Source organism: Talpa occidentalis, unplaced genomic scaffold, assembly GCF_014898055.3.
Source record: "Talpa occidentalis isolate TD23 unplaced genomic scaffold, MPIMG_talOcc4v2.1 talOcc4.3, whole genome shotgun sequence".
Taxonomy (NCBI): domain Eukaryota; kingdom Metazoa; phylum Chordata; class Mammalia; order Eulipotyphla; family Talpidae; genus Talpa; species Talpa occidentalis.
In genome coordinates, this window is record NW_023603184.1 from 119,559,395 (window position 1) to 119,574,837 (window position 15,443).

Sequence of the window (15,443 nt, forward strand, 5' to 3'; positions counted from 1 at the left end):
TCACATTTAAATCTCCCAACAATTCTCTGAGGTAAATGCCATTATCCTTTCCTATCAACTAGTCATATGAGTAACTTCATTTCTCTCACAAGCATTTCAAACTCAAGGAGTCCAAAATGTGGTTCCTGTCTCCCACTTAAAGTGTTGCAATCTCTCCCAACTTAGTAAACATGACCACCATCCAACCAGTTGCTTAAGTCAAAATGCAGGCAATCACCCCTAATCTCTCTTCTCTTCCTCAACCCTACATCCACTCCATTAGTACCAGGCACTGTCCTTCAAATAGTTCTCAAACATGTTTCCTTCTTTCTCTACCTACAAAATAGCCCAACTCAACTCCCTGTTATCATCTGTACAGAATATTTCAAGTGTCCTAAGTGGCCTCCCTGTCTGTGTGCTCCACAGAGCTGCCAAATTATAAACTAGCTGATTTCACACTCCCCAATTTATAATCCTTCAAAGACTTCCCAGCATTCTTAAAAGAAAATCCAAAACCGACTTATAAACCTCTACTTCATCTGGTTCTCACAGCCCCCTCAGTTACTCTGCTCTTGTCACTGCGATTTTTCTCTCTCCTGCCTATTCTTTCCACCTAGCCCCTTGCCTTCATTAATTTATTCTTTCTGCCCAGACCCTCTCCATACTGGTACTTTTTGTCTTCCATGTTTCCTCTTAAATGTCACCGATTCAGAAAGCCTTTTACTCCTTTTATGTTACTCTGTATAATGGAATTATTATATTACTTTTTGCTAATTGTCTGTAGAAAGTGAGCTCAAGGAGATCAGAGATCTTGCCTATTTCATTTTAGAATAAGACATGCTACAAAGCAAGGGTTCAACAGATATGTTTTACATTGTTTTGCATACAGTAACAGCAGAAAAATGGAGGTACAGATGTATTATGTAAATTCCCCAAGGTCAAAAATGCTTATGTGTTAGAATTCACTCACAGGATCTCTCCTACAGCCCACAGATTTCCTATCCTGCACTCTTGTCTGTTCTTCTAGGAAATTCCTGATACTGAGGTTTATTATAAAAGAACGTCACTCTGGTTTTCTTTCTTTTGACTTCTCATTAGGTTTGGCTAATGGAAAGAGCTTGTAGAGAAGAGGAAGGGTTATTTACACCTTCCTTTCTTTTCTACCAGAAGCTGAGGTCTATGCTTCCAGTTTCCATTCCTACCAGCATTCCTACTTCCACAACTCCAAACTCCAGTAAAACACTTTCCTCCCTACACCCTTTTAATATCCAGCCCTTTTAATATCTTTCTGTTGTTCCGTCATGTCCTGATTTCTCCAAAACCTTCATTCAGTTGCTTTAACCCTAACTATACCTCCACTAACAGTCCCTTCACTCAACTTTCCTCAGTAAAGTCTTCCAGTTGGCACTTTGTTTTCAGTCAGGAACCTGAACAATACACAAAGTTATAATAAGACTTTCTATAATATATTGAAGTCAAAGATTATGTGCATGAATAATAACATGCTTTTATTTTATGATAATTTCTTCAATTACAATTTCACAAAATGCATTGTTATTGGCTAGAAAATTCTACATTTTGGCTAGAAAAACTACATTTTTGGAGAGGGAGTCTGTAAGTTATCATGATGATGAGACAACATTTCTAGAACTCTATCTAAAATTTACATGACAATACCTGAAACCAGTCAATTGTACAGCAGTTAACAAGAGCAGGGAACTTCCTAAGACGAATCCGAAATGCATCTCCAATGGGACTCATGGCAAGGACAACATGTAGTTGGTTGCGACAGCGATCGATAAACATGTTGAAAAGAGCTATGGGGCTTCCATCTGTTTGTTTGGATTTATCCCTTTGACGATCTATTTGACGCATTTTATCACATATCTCCTGCTTCTCATCCAATGCAAAGAGATTTGGAACCTCCCCAGCATTGAGAAGATTATTGACATCTTCTAGAAATGACTCCTTTTTAATCTGAGTATCGGTAAACAGGAAGACACCAGGCATCTCACCTTCACCACATTTCCTTAAGATCACTTTTAAATCTTCATGCCACTCAGTGTTACCATATCCCTTAGAGATTTCAACCTGGAATACTGAATAATCAGCCATATGGGCAGCTAGTCTGGTGACAGACTGCCGTCCACTCCCTCCGACACCAACCAGAAGAGCATGGCTACGAGGCTGCTTCAGGATTCTGGAAATTCTACTGATGTGTTCTATGGCAAAGCGGAACAAGACAAGGTTCATGGTTTTTTTGCTCATATTGTTGAATTCTTCCAGGTGAGCTTCCACTACCACTCGTAGATTATCCACATCTGCCACTTCTTTGTAGTTGGTATCCTCCCTCTTAGGATCGTGGAAATCACAGAATATTAATCTGCGCAAGTCATCTTCTTCCACGACTCCATCATTATCAAAATCCAAACTATGAAAAAGTTCATGAAAATTTTCATTCATGTAGTTTTTCAAAATTTCTTGAATATAACTGATAAGCCAACTCCTGTCTGCATTTTCCAGAAGGCGATCATAATACACTCTAAGGACCTGTATAACAATTGAAACAGCTTTAGAAACTTTTCCTTTTCTTTTTTTTTTTCTGATTTACTATTTCTAGGCTAATCTCAAATAATATTAAAAAATATTCTCAGAAAATGTAAGTTTTTTTTAAAGCATATCCAAATAATCAGGACTGACAGTAACACTTTTTTCAAATATTAATTTTATCATATGTATTTGTAACAAAATAGCTACATTAAGTTATCAACAAATAAAGGTAATCTGGGGTGACTAAAACAAATGGTAGAGATGCAAAGAGTATTAAGAACTAAACAAGGAAAAACTAAAGAAGGTGACTGCCTGTGCTGGTCACTCAGATATGGATACAGAGCTAGGCACTGGTATCTAGGATCCTTTAATTCCCTTACAGTGATCATTCTTTTTACCAAGTCAGATAACATGTTGAAAATGTTTCTCAAATCAATAGATATTATTTGTTTGGACATTTGTTAATTATTTTGTTGTAAGGCACTGCAGAGGACAATCTCTAAAAACAAATATCTGGATATATGTACACGTACAAGAAATAGTCAGGCTTGCTACCTAATACCTATTTTCTCAAATATTGCTTTGAATGTCACCTGTTTTGGACTGAATTTCTATAGTCTCACATGTTGAAGTCCTAACCCCCAATGGGACTCTATTTGGGGAAAGGCCTTTTAAGGAGGTTATATTTCTCCAGCCCAAGAAGAACCCAGAGGGGTAGGAAGAAACTTCCTCTCCATCCCTAAATCCACAAGTAATATATAAGCATTCATCATGTTCCCCACACTGATTTTTGTTTGCTTGACTACAGTCATCCTAATGGGTGTGAGAGGTACTTCACTGCAGTTTTGACATAAATTTCCCCAACAACTGATGATGAACATCTTCCCATGGGCTTATTGGCCATTTGTATATTATCTTTAGATAAATGTCTTTTTAATTCCTTTGCCTACTTTCAAGTTATTTGTCTTTTACTACCAAGTTGTAATAGGTTTTACTATCAAGTTGTAATAGGTTTATATGTATTCTGGGTATTAGGTACTTGTCAGATATATTATTTGCAATTATTTTATCCCATTCTATGGATTGTCTTTCACTTTCTAGATAGTGCCCTCTGAAGCATGAAAATTTTTAACTTTGATTTATAGATTGACAGAAACCAAGTATTCTCTTTTTCCTTGGGTTTCTTGTGCAAAAAATCTATATATAACAAGAAAACCAGATGTATGCACACTGATGTTTCAGTCACAGGGAAGCCAAAAGGAATGAAAAATAGTAAGCAAGAGTTACTCCTAGAGAATCACTAAGTTAAATTATATTAGGTTCTCTTGTGTGATAAAGATGTCTGGAAAGGAAAGAGAAACCTAAAGTAGTCTGACATATATTAGAACCTTAGGCAATCTTTTTTGAATGAACAGAAATAAAGCACAAATTAGAGTGTTGAGTTCAATCACTTAATATTATTTGAAATGTTGAGCATAATGTACTGTTGTCAGCAATGTTGTCACCACTGGATAAGTCACTGAGAGAGAGAAAAAAAAATCTGTCTTCATGGAACTTGCATGCTATCAGTGGGAGATGGAAAATAAACATAACTAATGAATCATAGGGCACAGGAAAGTTTGATAAATTATAAGAAATCTATGGAAAGTAGAGAAATGGAGCAAGTCAAGAGAGGCTGGAGCTGGTATAAGGGTGGTTGGTGGGCCTCATCGAGAAGGAGAAATTTGATCAGAGACAGCAGAAATTTTTTTTTTAAGATTGATTGATTGATTGATTGATTGATTGATTGATACATACATACATACATACAAGCACTGGGTACAGTCAGAAGCGCGGGAGGGTGAGAGAATTCACCAGAGCCAGAGCGGGGAGCAAAGCAGGCAGAAGAACCTAAGTACACTGCTGAGGAGAGCAGCGGGCGGCAGGAGAGGTCTGTGCGCCATGTGGGACCCTCCTCCAGTGGCCGGGGAGCAGCCGGGAATCGAACCGGCACTGCAGAGGCTGCGGGCAGCTTCGCAACCCAGTGCTCAACCGCTGTGCCATCGGGGAGGCCCAGAGACAGCAGAAATTTGATCAGAGACAGTCCAGAGGCCTGTGCTGCTGGTGAAGGGTGCATGAAAGACAGAGCAGAAGGCAGTCTAACATCTAACGGAAACAAGGGTGGGGTACACAAACAAGTGTCATGGGCCACTGGATTTTTGTTCTGAGTTCCTAGCAATGAAGCAGGGTGTTAATGCAAGGTCTTGAACAGAGGACTTAATTAAATTCATTATGTTATATGAATGCAAAGTTGTCACTAAGAATTACAAGTTGTTACATTATGAACCTAATTAAATGGCCAAGGAGCTTAACAGCCGTTGTCAAAACTCTAAAATCTGACATATAAGGCAGTATAGGATCTGAAAAAGCTGAAAAGTAATTGTATATACCCCAAATATCTGTCAGGATATATGAACTTCTCAGCGATGGGGTGATAGTAATGGCATGTATAGTTCCAAATGACAAAACATATTATACATAGTAAAACTACCTTCTGTCCTCCATTTATGCACTCATTCAACAATATATATTGAGTGCTTGCCATGTGTCAGGCACTGGGACAAGCAGTGAATAAAGTTGCATCTTTCATAAAGGCCCTATTCTTCTCAAGATAATAAGCAAAAATACAGAAGTCAAGTGATGTTCAGTGTTATAAAGAATAAAGTGAGGTGAGGGACAAAGAGCTATTGAGGACAAAGAAGGTCAAGATGAGCTTCTATGACAAGGGGATATTTGAGCAGAAATCTTAAGGACGTAAGTGGACAAGTCTTGTGGATAATGGGCGGAGGAATGTTCTTGGCAGAACAACAATCAAGGGCAAATTTCCTGAAAAGGAGGATGCTAGCTCCTTCCTTTAGTAAGATTTGGAGATCTGGTCCATGGCAAAATGTCCTTTAATGAAGTCAGTGACATCTTTCCCTGTCCACCTTGCAAGCATATTTCTATTATCCAAGTGGACTATCAAACCTATAGCCTGGGTCCATGTTCCAGAATATGAATCCTACTCAAATAATTAAATGACAGTCAAGTACAATAAGAATCTCATACTTTTTGAAAGAATCACTTTCAGGAACCTTTCCATGGACCAAATTTCCATATGAAGAGGACATTTACTCAGGCACATATTTTAGTGTGAAGGATTTAGGAATTCAAATTGTAGATTAAAAAGTCTACAGAGATGAAAAGCCCTTTTGAAAAGTATGTCTCTGTACAGTGGTGATGGTGCACGGGTGCCTTGGGGAAGGAAATTCTTTTTTTTTTTTTTAAAGATTTATTTATTTATGCATGTAAGAACTAGGGTACATGCCAGAGGTGTGGGGGGTATGAAGAGTCACCAGAGACAGAGTGGGAAACAAAAAAGGAAGATTGAATGAAATACACTGCTGAGGGGAGCAGCAGGCAAGACAGGAAGGTCTACTGCGCCATGTGGGTAGCTCCCTGGCCAGCCAGGGATTGCACTTGTGTTGCAGAGTCTGCGGATAGCTTCACAGTGTGGTGTTTAACCCCTTGCACCACCAGGGAGGCCCTCAAGTTTTTTATAACAAACTTAGTTTACCCAAAATAATTAGTACAGTTTCCTAAATCCTCCATTATAAGGATAACCCCTTCCTCTGTCTTCAATACTTTCAAAACTTACTTTTATTATTTCTTTTTTTTTATAATAAATTTTATTTTTATATTCCCCATACAATTGCCACCCCCCATTCTGACCCCAATCCCTCCCCTCCCGCCCCCCACCCCCCAAAAAGTGTCTCTGGTTCATAGTTTTTTGTTGATTTTGATTTTCACTTTCTTATAGTTATTCATTTTCCTGGTCCCTTATTTAAGTTTTCTAGATTCCTGCTATGAGTGAGACCATCTGGTATTTTTCTTCTTCTTTTTGGCTTATTTCACTGAGCATGATCCCTGGGGAAGGAAATTCTATGGGGACTCAACCTGAGGGGGGGGAAGCAAATATAGTTTAAAAAAAAATTAAAAAAAGAAAAGTATGTCTCTGTAGAAGATCATGATTTTAACACAGTAGCACATTACCATTATAGATTTCTTAATTACATTATTAAAATTAAAATAGCTATATTATTTATATATAAATATGAAATGGTACTTTCATTCCTACTTCATAACATTTGCCTAATATATAAAACCTTTTTGAAATAGTTAACTTTTTTTTAATGCGTTATTTTTTGGATTCTGTCTCCTTTTTATTTTATCCCTCCCTCCCTCCCTACACAAGTTTTTACAAGAAAATATTCACTCATGTACCTCTTTCCAAAAACTAGTTATATAGTTTTTATGATCTTAAAACCATTTTCCTTTGCAGTTCTCTTGGCATCTAGCAAAACAATAAGTAATGCTTATAAACATGTACACTTCTTAGAAAAACAGCTCCGTGAAAAATATCTCATCTCAAAATTATCTGAAGTCAAATTAACAAGAATTAAGGCACTTAAAGGAGATTTATTCCAGCAAAGTGATAACTACTTCAAACAATCTCTAAATTAACAGAAATTCCTAAAAAATAGAGAAAATTAGTGGTTTTTTAATTATATTGTTCATTGGTCAAACGCCAAATAGGTGAATGTATTTCAATAATATAGACTGCTGAATATATTTTTTTACCCAGTCACCAGAATGGTAAGATCTTTACTTCTTGCATAATCATACCTCAGATCAGTAGAAATTTACCTCATGAACCCAAAGTCGTTTAATCACGTCTTTGGTTTCTGCTGTTTCTGGTCGTGACAAACAAACTCCCTGAATAACCCGGGAGAAATCACGGAGGTTGAACAAGTAATGAGATTTAGCTGGAGTAGGCAGGAGATTCTTCATTGCTTCTTTATACAGAGTCATAGTACCATTTACAATTTGTGTGGTCAAATCTAGAAAATCATCTGGAAATTTATAACTTAAATTTTTTAAATAAAAGGAAAGAAAAATGTTAGTAGATATAGAATGACACATAAATAACATTTAGAATGACTAGCATACATTTTTGTTTGGATTAAATCTATTCATTTATTTTATAGAATTATTTCTTGTTCTAATAATGAAAGAATTTTAAGTTCTCTCAAAGTCAGTTTCCATTCATTATTTTATTCTATGTCCAGTGAGTAAGTAGGACTAATCCATTTTACTTATTTTTTTTTAAAAATGAAGTAACACTATGCATTATAACATTATATAAATTTCAGGTATGCAGCTTTATAAATCAACATGTATAGATACAACATTAATTTCACCTCTGAAAATCCATTTCCAATCTTTACCATGTAATTGTCTCCTAGAACAGACAGACTTTAGGACCCCATATTATGTAACTCAAATCCAACATCTACTAGACAAATGATTTCTAAACTTTTTTACTCGCTGGCATTCTCAATTGCACAGAGATTGAATCGCTGAAACATACTAGTGAGATGGGTGTTCTCAGACAAAGGGAAGGAAGACAATAAAAATATAGACAAAATAAGGAAAAGAGAAAAAGAAAATGGAGAGTTGTAAAGAAATGGTGAGTCAGGATTAAAAAAAAAGGCAAAGGCAAAGGGCCTTTGATTTGGAATGAAAGAACATAGGTAAAGAACTCCCACTTGGCAAAACTGACTATGTTTAACTTCTGTCCAAACAAGAAGCCAATTGCCCTCCATCATCATTGGAAAGGGAAAAGAATGACAATTTCCTGAAAATGGGCATCAGGGAGCCAAGTCTTGCACTGCCCAGGTCTACTAGGCTCCCTGACCTCTCCCAACTTGTGGAGAAACACTGAGTTTCTAGAGCTAGGGAGGAGGGTTTTTCCAGGGTCCATACTCCAAGGCTACGGTGAACTTGGACGATAAATCTAGCATGTCTTTCCAGCATTAATAATGTTTCATGGTAACCGAATAGCCAAAGCCCTCCTGGAAAAAAAAAAAAAAAAGGGAATGGAGGCATCACACGTCCAGATTTCAAACTATACTACAAAGCCATAATAATCAAAACTGCCTGGCATTGGGACAAGAACAGACACACAGACCAATGGAACCAAATAGAAAATCCAGAAATAAACTCATAGATTTACAGTCAACTAATCTTTGACAAAGGAGCAAAGAATATGCACTGGAGCAAAGAAAGTTTGTTCAATAAATGGTGCTGGGAAAACTGGGTCTCTAAATGCAAAAGAATGAAGCTTGACTACTACCTCACACCATGCACAAAAACCAACTCAAAATGGATTAAAGAACTAGACATAAGACTGAAACCATAAAATATATAGAAGGAAATACAGGCAAAACACTATATGACATGCACCTCAAAGACATCTTTACAGACACATCACTCAAAGCAGTGATAGTGAAGGCAAAGATAAACAGCTGGGATTACATCAAATTAAAGAGCTTCTGCACAGCAAAAGAGATAATAACCAAAACAAAGAAAAACCCCACCGACTGGGAGAACATTTTTGCAAACAACACTATTGATAAAGGACTGATCACGAAAACCTACAAAGAGCAGATGAGACTCAACAAAAACAAAATAATCCAGTCAAAAATGGGCAGAAGAGCTAAAAAGAAACTTCTCCAAAAAGGAAATACAAATGGTCAGGAGGCATATGAAAAAATGTTCAACATCACTTGTAATCAGGGAAATGTGAATCAAAACTACAATGAGATACCATCTTACACCAGTGAGAATGGCACATATTAAAAAAAACTAGCAACAACAAATGTTGGCGAGGATGTGGAGAAAAAGGAACTCTCCTGCACTGCTGGTGGGAGTGCAAACTGGCCCAACCACTATGGAGAGCTGTGTGGAGATTCTTCAACCTACTAAAGATAGAGCTTCCATATGATCCAGCAATTCCACTCCTAGGTATTTACCCAAATGACACAGAAACATTAATTCAAAAGGGCACCTGCACCCCTATGTTTATAGCAGCACTATTTAAAGTAGCTAAGCTATGGAAACAATCCAAATGCCCAAAAATAGATGACTGGATCAAGAAGATGTGGTACATATATACCATGGAATATTACTCAGCATTCAAAAAAAGATAAACACATGCAATTTGCAGCAACATGGATGGAGCTGGAAGGGATCATGCTCAGCGAAATAAGCCAGAAAGAAAGAGAAAAATACTGGAAGATCTCACTCATAGCAGGAATTTAGAAGACCTAAATAAGGGACCAGGAAAAAGACTAATTACAATAAAGTAAAAATCAAAATCAACAAGCAACTATAAACCAGAGATACACTACTGGGGGGGGGGGAAGTGGAGGGATTAGGATCAAAATAAGGGGGGTGCAATTTTATGAGGAATATAACCAAAATGAAAATGCATACATTGTGCAAAAATGAAAAATGATGTAAGAATTATATAAAATAAAATATTTAAAATAAAAAAATGTTACATGGTAAAAATTCAAAATATTGGCATGTCAAACATATTATACACAGAACGCAAAATTTATATGTAATTTTAGACTAACATACAAGAGTTCAGACAGTAAAAGTAAAAACAAAGATGAACTGGTCCCATTGTGTTATGTCCCCATAAAATGGGAGGAGTAGAGAGGAGCAGTATTACCTATTATCTTTTTTCTTTCCTAGGGATGTGCTCATTGAAAAGTTTGAGAAGCACTACTTATAATGATTTGATTCCAAAAGATCTTATATCCCCTAATGGAGAATATAAATTTTATATCACTTACCAGATTTTTAAATGCCAAGTTAAGATTCGAGAGAAGATTGTAAACATGGATTTGTCACTAAATTCATTGATTGTTATAATGTTGAAATGTCTCATATATCGAGGTGTTACTGGATTTCGACCACCACCTACATATTAAAAAGTATAAATCTTAATAATGTCATTAGTATATATCAAAAGATTTTCTCTAAATTTTACATCAAAAAAAATAAAAACCTTGAAAGATGGACAAATTTATAGCACATAGGGTAGTTAAGAGTAATCCAATTGTTTGGATAAACCCAACCTCAAAACAGTTTTTACCCCAAACTTAAGGCATTATTTTTCTTGTTGGATTATTTGAATGAACTCAAACAATTAAATGCAGTTTTCAGTCTCACCTATCTTATCAAAAAAAATCAGACCAGGCAGACTCATAGCTCAGAGTAGTAAACCATACATATGCTCATTACAATATACACTATTAAGATAGAATATACAATACTAATATACTATATGCAATATTATTGGTATGCTAAATCTGGTGAATCTAACTGACCAAGCTTTAGGATCCTTCCCTAATCACCGAAATTCAGTATAACCCTGGTATAGACTAATTCTTTCTTTACATCTTGAAAAATAAATTTCCCTAAGTATAGTCTATGTGGTCCATGTGGCCACTTTGCTGGCTACTTGCATTTGAAAGAACATGGGAATTATGTCACTTTCAGAAAATGATATTTTCAAATATGGGGTTTTAATAACTGACTTAAAATGCAATACATCATTTTGTAATATTGACTAATAACATCTTTAAATATATGGGCAATTTGCATTGGATTTTTAAAGGGATACTATTATGAGATCTTTGGTAAAGAAATGATTTTAAAGTATGTAATTTCTCTAGTATGTTTTGTAGAAAGTATGGATTCATATTTTATATTTGCTTAAAGCCAGGTAATCTATATTTTGCTTCTATCATTAAATTATATGATGCTGATTCCCAAAACATGAGTAATGGGTGAAAGCATAACTGGTTCTCTATAGATCAAAACAGTTAAGAATACCATACGTATTTAGAAGGTTATAATGAACCCTGATTTTCCTGGGGAAGTTTAAGGAGATGGTGAAAGAAGTACAGAAGAGAGATCATCTACTCTGGATCTGTCATCAACCTTTCCTTCCAGGGAACACTCAGAAATAGTGGTAGTCCTAGAAAAGGAGTCTAAGAGGACTCCATGGATTACCTCATGGGTTCAGCCTATTCCTCTATCCTCTCTAAATAGGAAAATATTTACAATCTATTACTCTGTCCAGTGCCTGCAGAGGTAGGGAAAGTAGACACATAATATAAATGACTGTTGGAGAGAGGCAGAGAGGCAGAGAGTGGCAGAGAGGCAAAACAGAACTGAAGTCAAAGATTCAAGAGCAATAATCTTTAAGAAAAAGAAAGAGTGGGGGAAGCTTTAGAAGTGGCTCAGGAAATATCTTGAGAGAGGTTACTGATACAGCGCAAACTGTATGCTTTAAAAGTTAGATAAAAGTCAGGGGACCAGAAGACAAATACTGGAGAGAGACCCTGAAGAAATAGTACAAAGAGAATAGCCGTTAAAACAAAAAATAACAAACCCTCTTGAGTTCAGGAAGAGAAAAAAGAATAAAGATGTCTAGTTAGTTGAATCAAGTCCTTTTAGATACTCCAGCATAAGAGATTTCCCCTACATAGAGATTCTTTTGAACTGTAAGTTTATATTAGAAAATGAAAGGATCATGATTTTTGCTATTTCCTTCCTAAATTCCCCTCAACATTGTCTAACTCCAAAGACTCATTAGAATGGCACTCGCTGAGGTGAAGGAAAGATGATCTCTGAAGCAGGGACATTTTATACAGTTAAAACTTTAAGGATTGTAACAAAGGAAAATGCATTGCCCTATGGGGTTCTAGGTTGTCAGAAAGCAGATATAGGAAATGGGGAGTAAAGTTCCAAAAAGTGGGAGAAAAAGGATTTGAAAGAGTTGATCAGAGAACAGCCCCAACAACCAAGACCATCCACCCTGCAGGGCTGACAATTATGTTACCAAGCATATGTATAGTCCAGTGGGTTAGACAGAGCCAGAGAGATAGTTTCACTTAGATAGAACCAGAGAGACAGTCTCGCTTTCCAACTCTTGCTTTAGATAGAGCCAGAGAAATAGTCAATCAAAATAATTACAAACTCAGAAAATGTACCTGGAGGTCCCATAGCACACATGATTTGAATGTCCACTAGTCTAATCATAGAACAATCTTTGAGGTCATACCAATTCCAGTGATCTAACCACTGTCTGAGTAACTCAATGGGAGGCTGAGCTCCATACACCTCCCGAGCAGGCATATTGACATCATCTACAAAGACAACCTGAGCATAAAGAGAGAAGTTAGAAAATATTAACATTTTAATATAACTTTTATATACTATTGTTTAAATACTGTTGAGCCAACGAGTAGATGGTCTTCTTTAGAATAAGTGTGTGAGAAGTGTGTGATGGTATCTTTTCAAATCAAGAATAATATCTCATAACATCTATGTTTCTAAGGAATGGGAGACATTCTCATTACTAACCTTTATAGCTAGTAATTTAGGAGTTATTAATCCTCTCACATAATTTGTTTCTTAATAAGGCTTGTAATTATCCTTCTACATATTTAAAACATTAAAATAAATGAAAAAGGTGTGATTTTAAAGTGAATATAAACTCTGAATGAGGGTAAGGATGAGGAAGGTGTTCATGGCAGAAAAACACAGCTAAGTCAGTTGACAGCTGAGTTGTTTAAAGGCCCAGAAGAATAAGTAGAAAAGATTTTCTAGTAAGAAAAAATGTTAATGAGAGAATTAGGTAGATAACTTCTCAAATGAGTATTTTACTATTAATTCAAAGGGCAAGTGCCTGTTTTAAAGCCAAGTAGTCTAATGCACATACAAATATGGTCATGCTTTTAGGAAAACTTCTTAACCAAAATTTGAGATTAAAAATACTGTACAAAAAGATGTCATGCCCCAGTTTATCTGATTTCCTCCTTCTGATTTCAGTGTGCTCATGTACAGGACCAGTGCTGTACTGGAGATGCAGAAACAGAGAGCAATTACCATTTTCTTGCCCAATGGAGGACCAAAAACTCCCTTTCTTCTTTTGTCCAGTTTTGACATGATAATATTCTGAGTTTGAGTTGCTGTAGTTTGTGCTGAGAAGTTAATTAGCAGAGGCTTGTAGATGTCTTTATTGAGTTGATTTAAAAGAAAATTCTGTAAAACAGGAAATAACAAGTCATAGCTGGAATTGTGTTTTGACATTTCAAAATAAACACTACTCAACAGCAACAGAGTTCACACACTAATTTAACCTTTAAGTGTCTTAACATGAATAGAGATGGATTCAAGAGAAATAGTTACCATGTCAATGGAGTCTCTATTCATTCAGGCTCAGTGCATGTGGCTGCTTTGTTTTCCAAAACCACCATGCAAAGCACACATTCCTTCTAACTAAGGTCACAGGGATTCAGAGGGTAAGGAAACTTTAGTTCTCAGAGATGGGATAAGAATTGGAACTGCCTTTTGTCTCTCTCATCAATATCCTTTTTATGAAGTTTATTATCTTTTCACTTATATAACAAGTTGTCTGACTGCAAATTAGTATGCTTAAGTGATATGATTGCATTTTCAAAATGGAATTGTCTGGAAAGCAGGTGCAACGACAGTGATTGTTAATCAAGATGTTTTGTTCTATAAATCACCTTGTAGAAGAATAATGAAATAGGAAAATATTTACAATCTATTATGTAGAAAAAAAGCAGATTCCAAAATAAAATGCAAGGTATGTTCCCAGTTTTGTTAAAAGTCTAATATTTTTTTGCCTGGAAAGCTTATTTCCTGGGCTGAATTCAATGTTACAAAAGACAAAAAATTTTATTTTTTCCAACCAGTGCTTTAATCATGTCATGTCTCTATTCCCCCTTAATAGTATTTTTTAGTGAATCCCTTTGTTTTCTACATGTTTAGTTGTTTTTTTTTTTTTTAATTCAGGCCAAATCAAGACCTTGCTTTAAAACTGAACTTCCCAACGCCCTAGCCCCATTGCTCTTGGATATTCCTTGATATATACTGCATTTAGTATATGTTAATGTTTCATTTTAATCTGTTGTGAGGAAGATTATTTAACAAATCATTAATTTATTGATACCAGGGCAATTATTTAATTATATGCTCAAATACTGTCTAAAAGACTTAAAGTGTTCAATTAAAATATAAAATAAAAAAAAAAACCTAGATATAGGCACTGTCCTAAATTGAGGGAATGCGAGTGGGCTGGGAACCCGCAGTGAAGAGGGATCACTGATGGCTCCTTCACGTTCCTCAACCTTTTCTCCTATCCTGTACACTGGTATAGGGGGTGGAGTTACAGGAAGAGAAGCAAAAGATCTACTTCACCTATATCACTGTGCTTCTCTCTTGGTTCATGCTGTCCTGCCCACTGTCACGGCAAGCATCTAAATGCTTACTTCTGAGCAGTGCAGACATGCAGGTTCTTTGGATGCCCCACAGGGCCACCCACACTACATGGCTCTCTAACCTAAGTTAGGATGACATATTTACTAAGGGAGTTTTCTCCCTACCTATCATAGGCAGTCATCTAGAATAGCGTTCCAAGAGTGCTCTAGTCCACTTATCTTCCACATTGTTCAACTGGCCTAGTACTTACTTTCCATGTCAAAGGCTGGAGGTGCCATTTACTATTCATTCCAGTCAGCTTCCTGCCTTCAGAAATCTTAAACTTGAGGCAGGAACTGGTCTTTGACTGACATGAATATCCAAACTTAAGGGAACAGGCTGTGTCAAATTATTGAAATTTAGGACATTACTTGTCATAGTAGAAAGCATTATCTTAACTAGCACACAATGTGTATGAGTCCAGAAATCTTTCAGAAAAATCAGTCTTATCACTATAGAGAACTCCCTTACATAGTAAGTAACTGAAAAAGTTAAAGAGCAAGTGCAATTAATTGAAACATACATTTTAAGGGTGAAATTCTTCACACTGAACAAACTATACTTATTAAAATGTCTAAACAGATGTGACAATAAGTTAGTGATATAAAATGGCATCATATCTTTAAGCAATATTCTAAAAGTAGGAGGCAATTACACAAAAATACTGTGTGACTTCAAGATCAAAA

At 36.1% G+C, this 15,443-nt stretch overlaps 1 protein-coding gene across 2 annotated transcripts in view; it reads right to left on the reverse strand.

The window, feature by feature from the left end:
* The window catches only part of DNAH7 (dynein axonemal heavy chain 7), a 224,034-nt gene that overhangs the window by 93,546 nt on the left and 115,045 nt on the right, over positions 1–15,443 (reverse strand). For both annotated transcript variants that reach the window (XM_037523738.1, XM_037523737.1), the window contains exons 37-41: positions 13,360–13,515; positions 12,462–12,630; positions 10,254–10,380; positions 7,255–7,474; positions 1,657–2,529 (exon numbers count right to left, since the gene is read on the reverse strand). In XM_037523738.1, the coding sequence (XP_037379635.1) occupies positions 1,657–2,529; positions 7,255–7,474; positions 10,254–10,380; positions 12,462–12,630; positions 13,360–13,515 (1,545 nt within the window). The remainder of the gene's footprint in view (positions 1–1,656; positions 2,530–7,254; positions 7,475–10,253; positions 10,381–12,461; positions 12,631–13,359; positions 13,516–15,443) is intronic.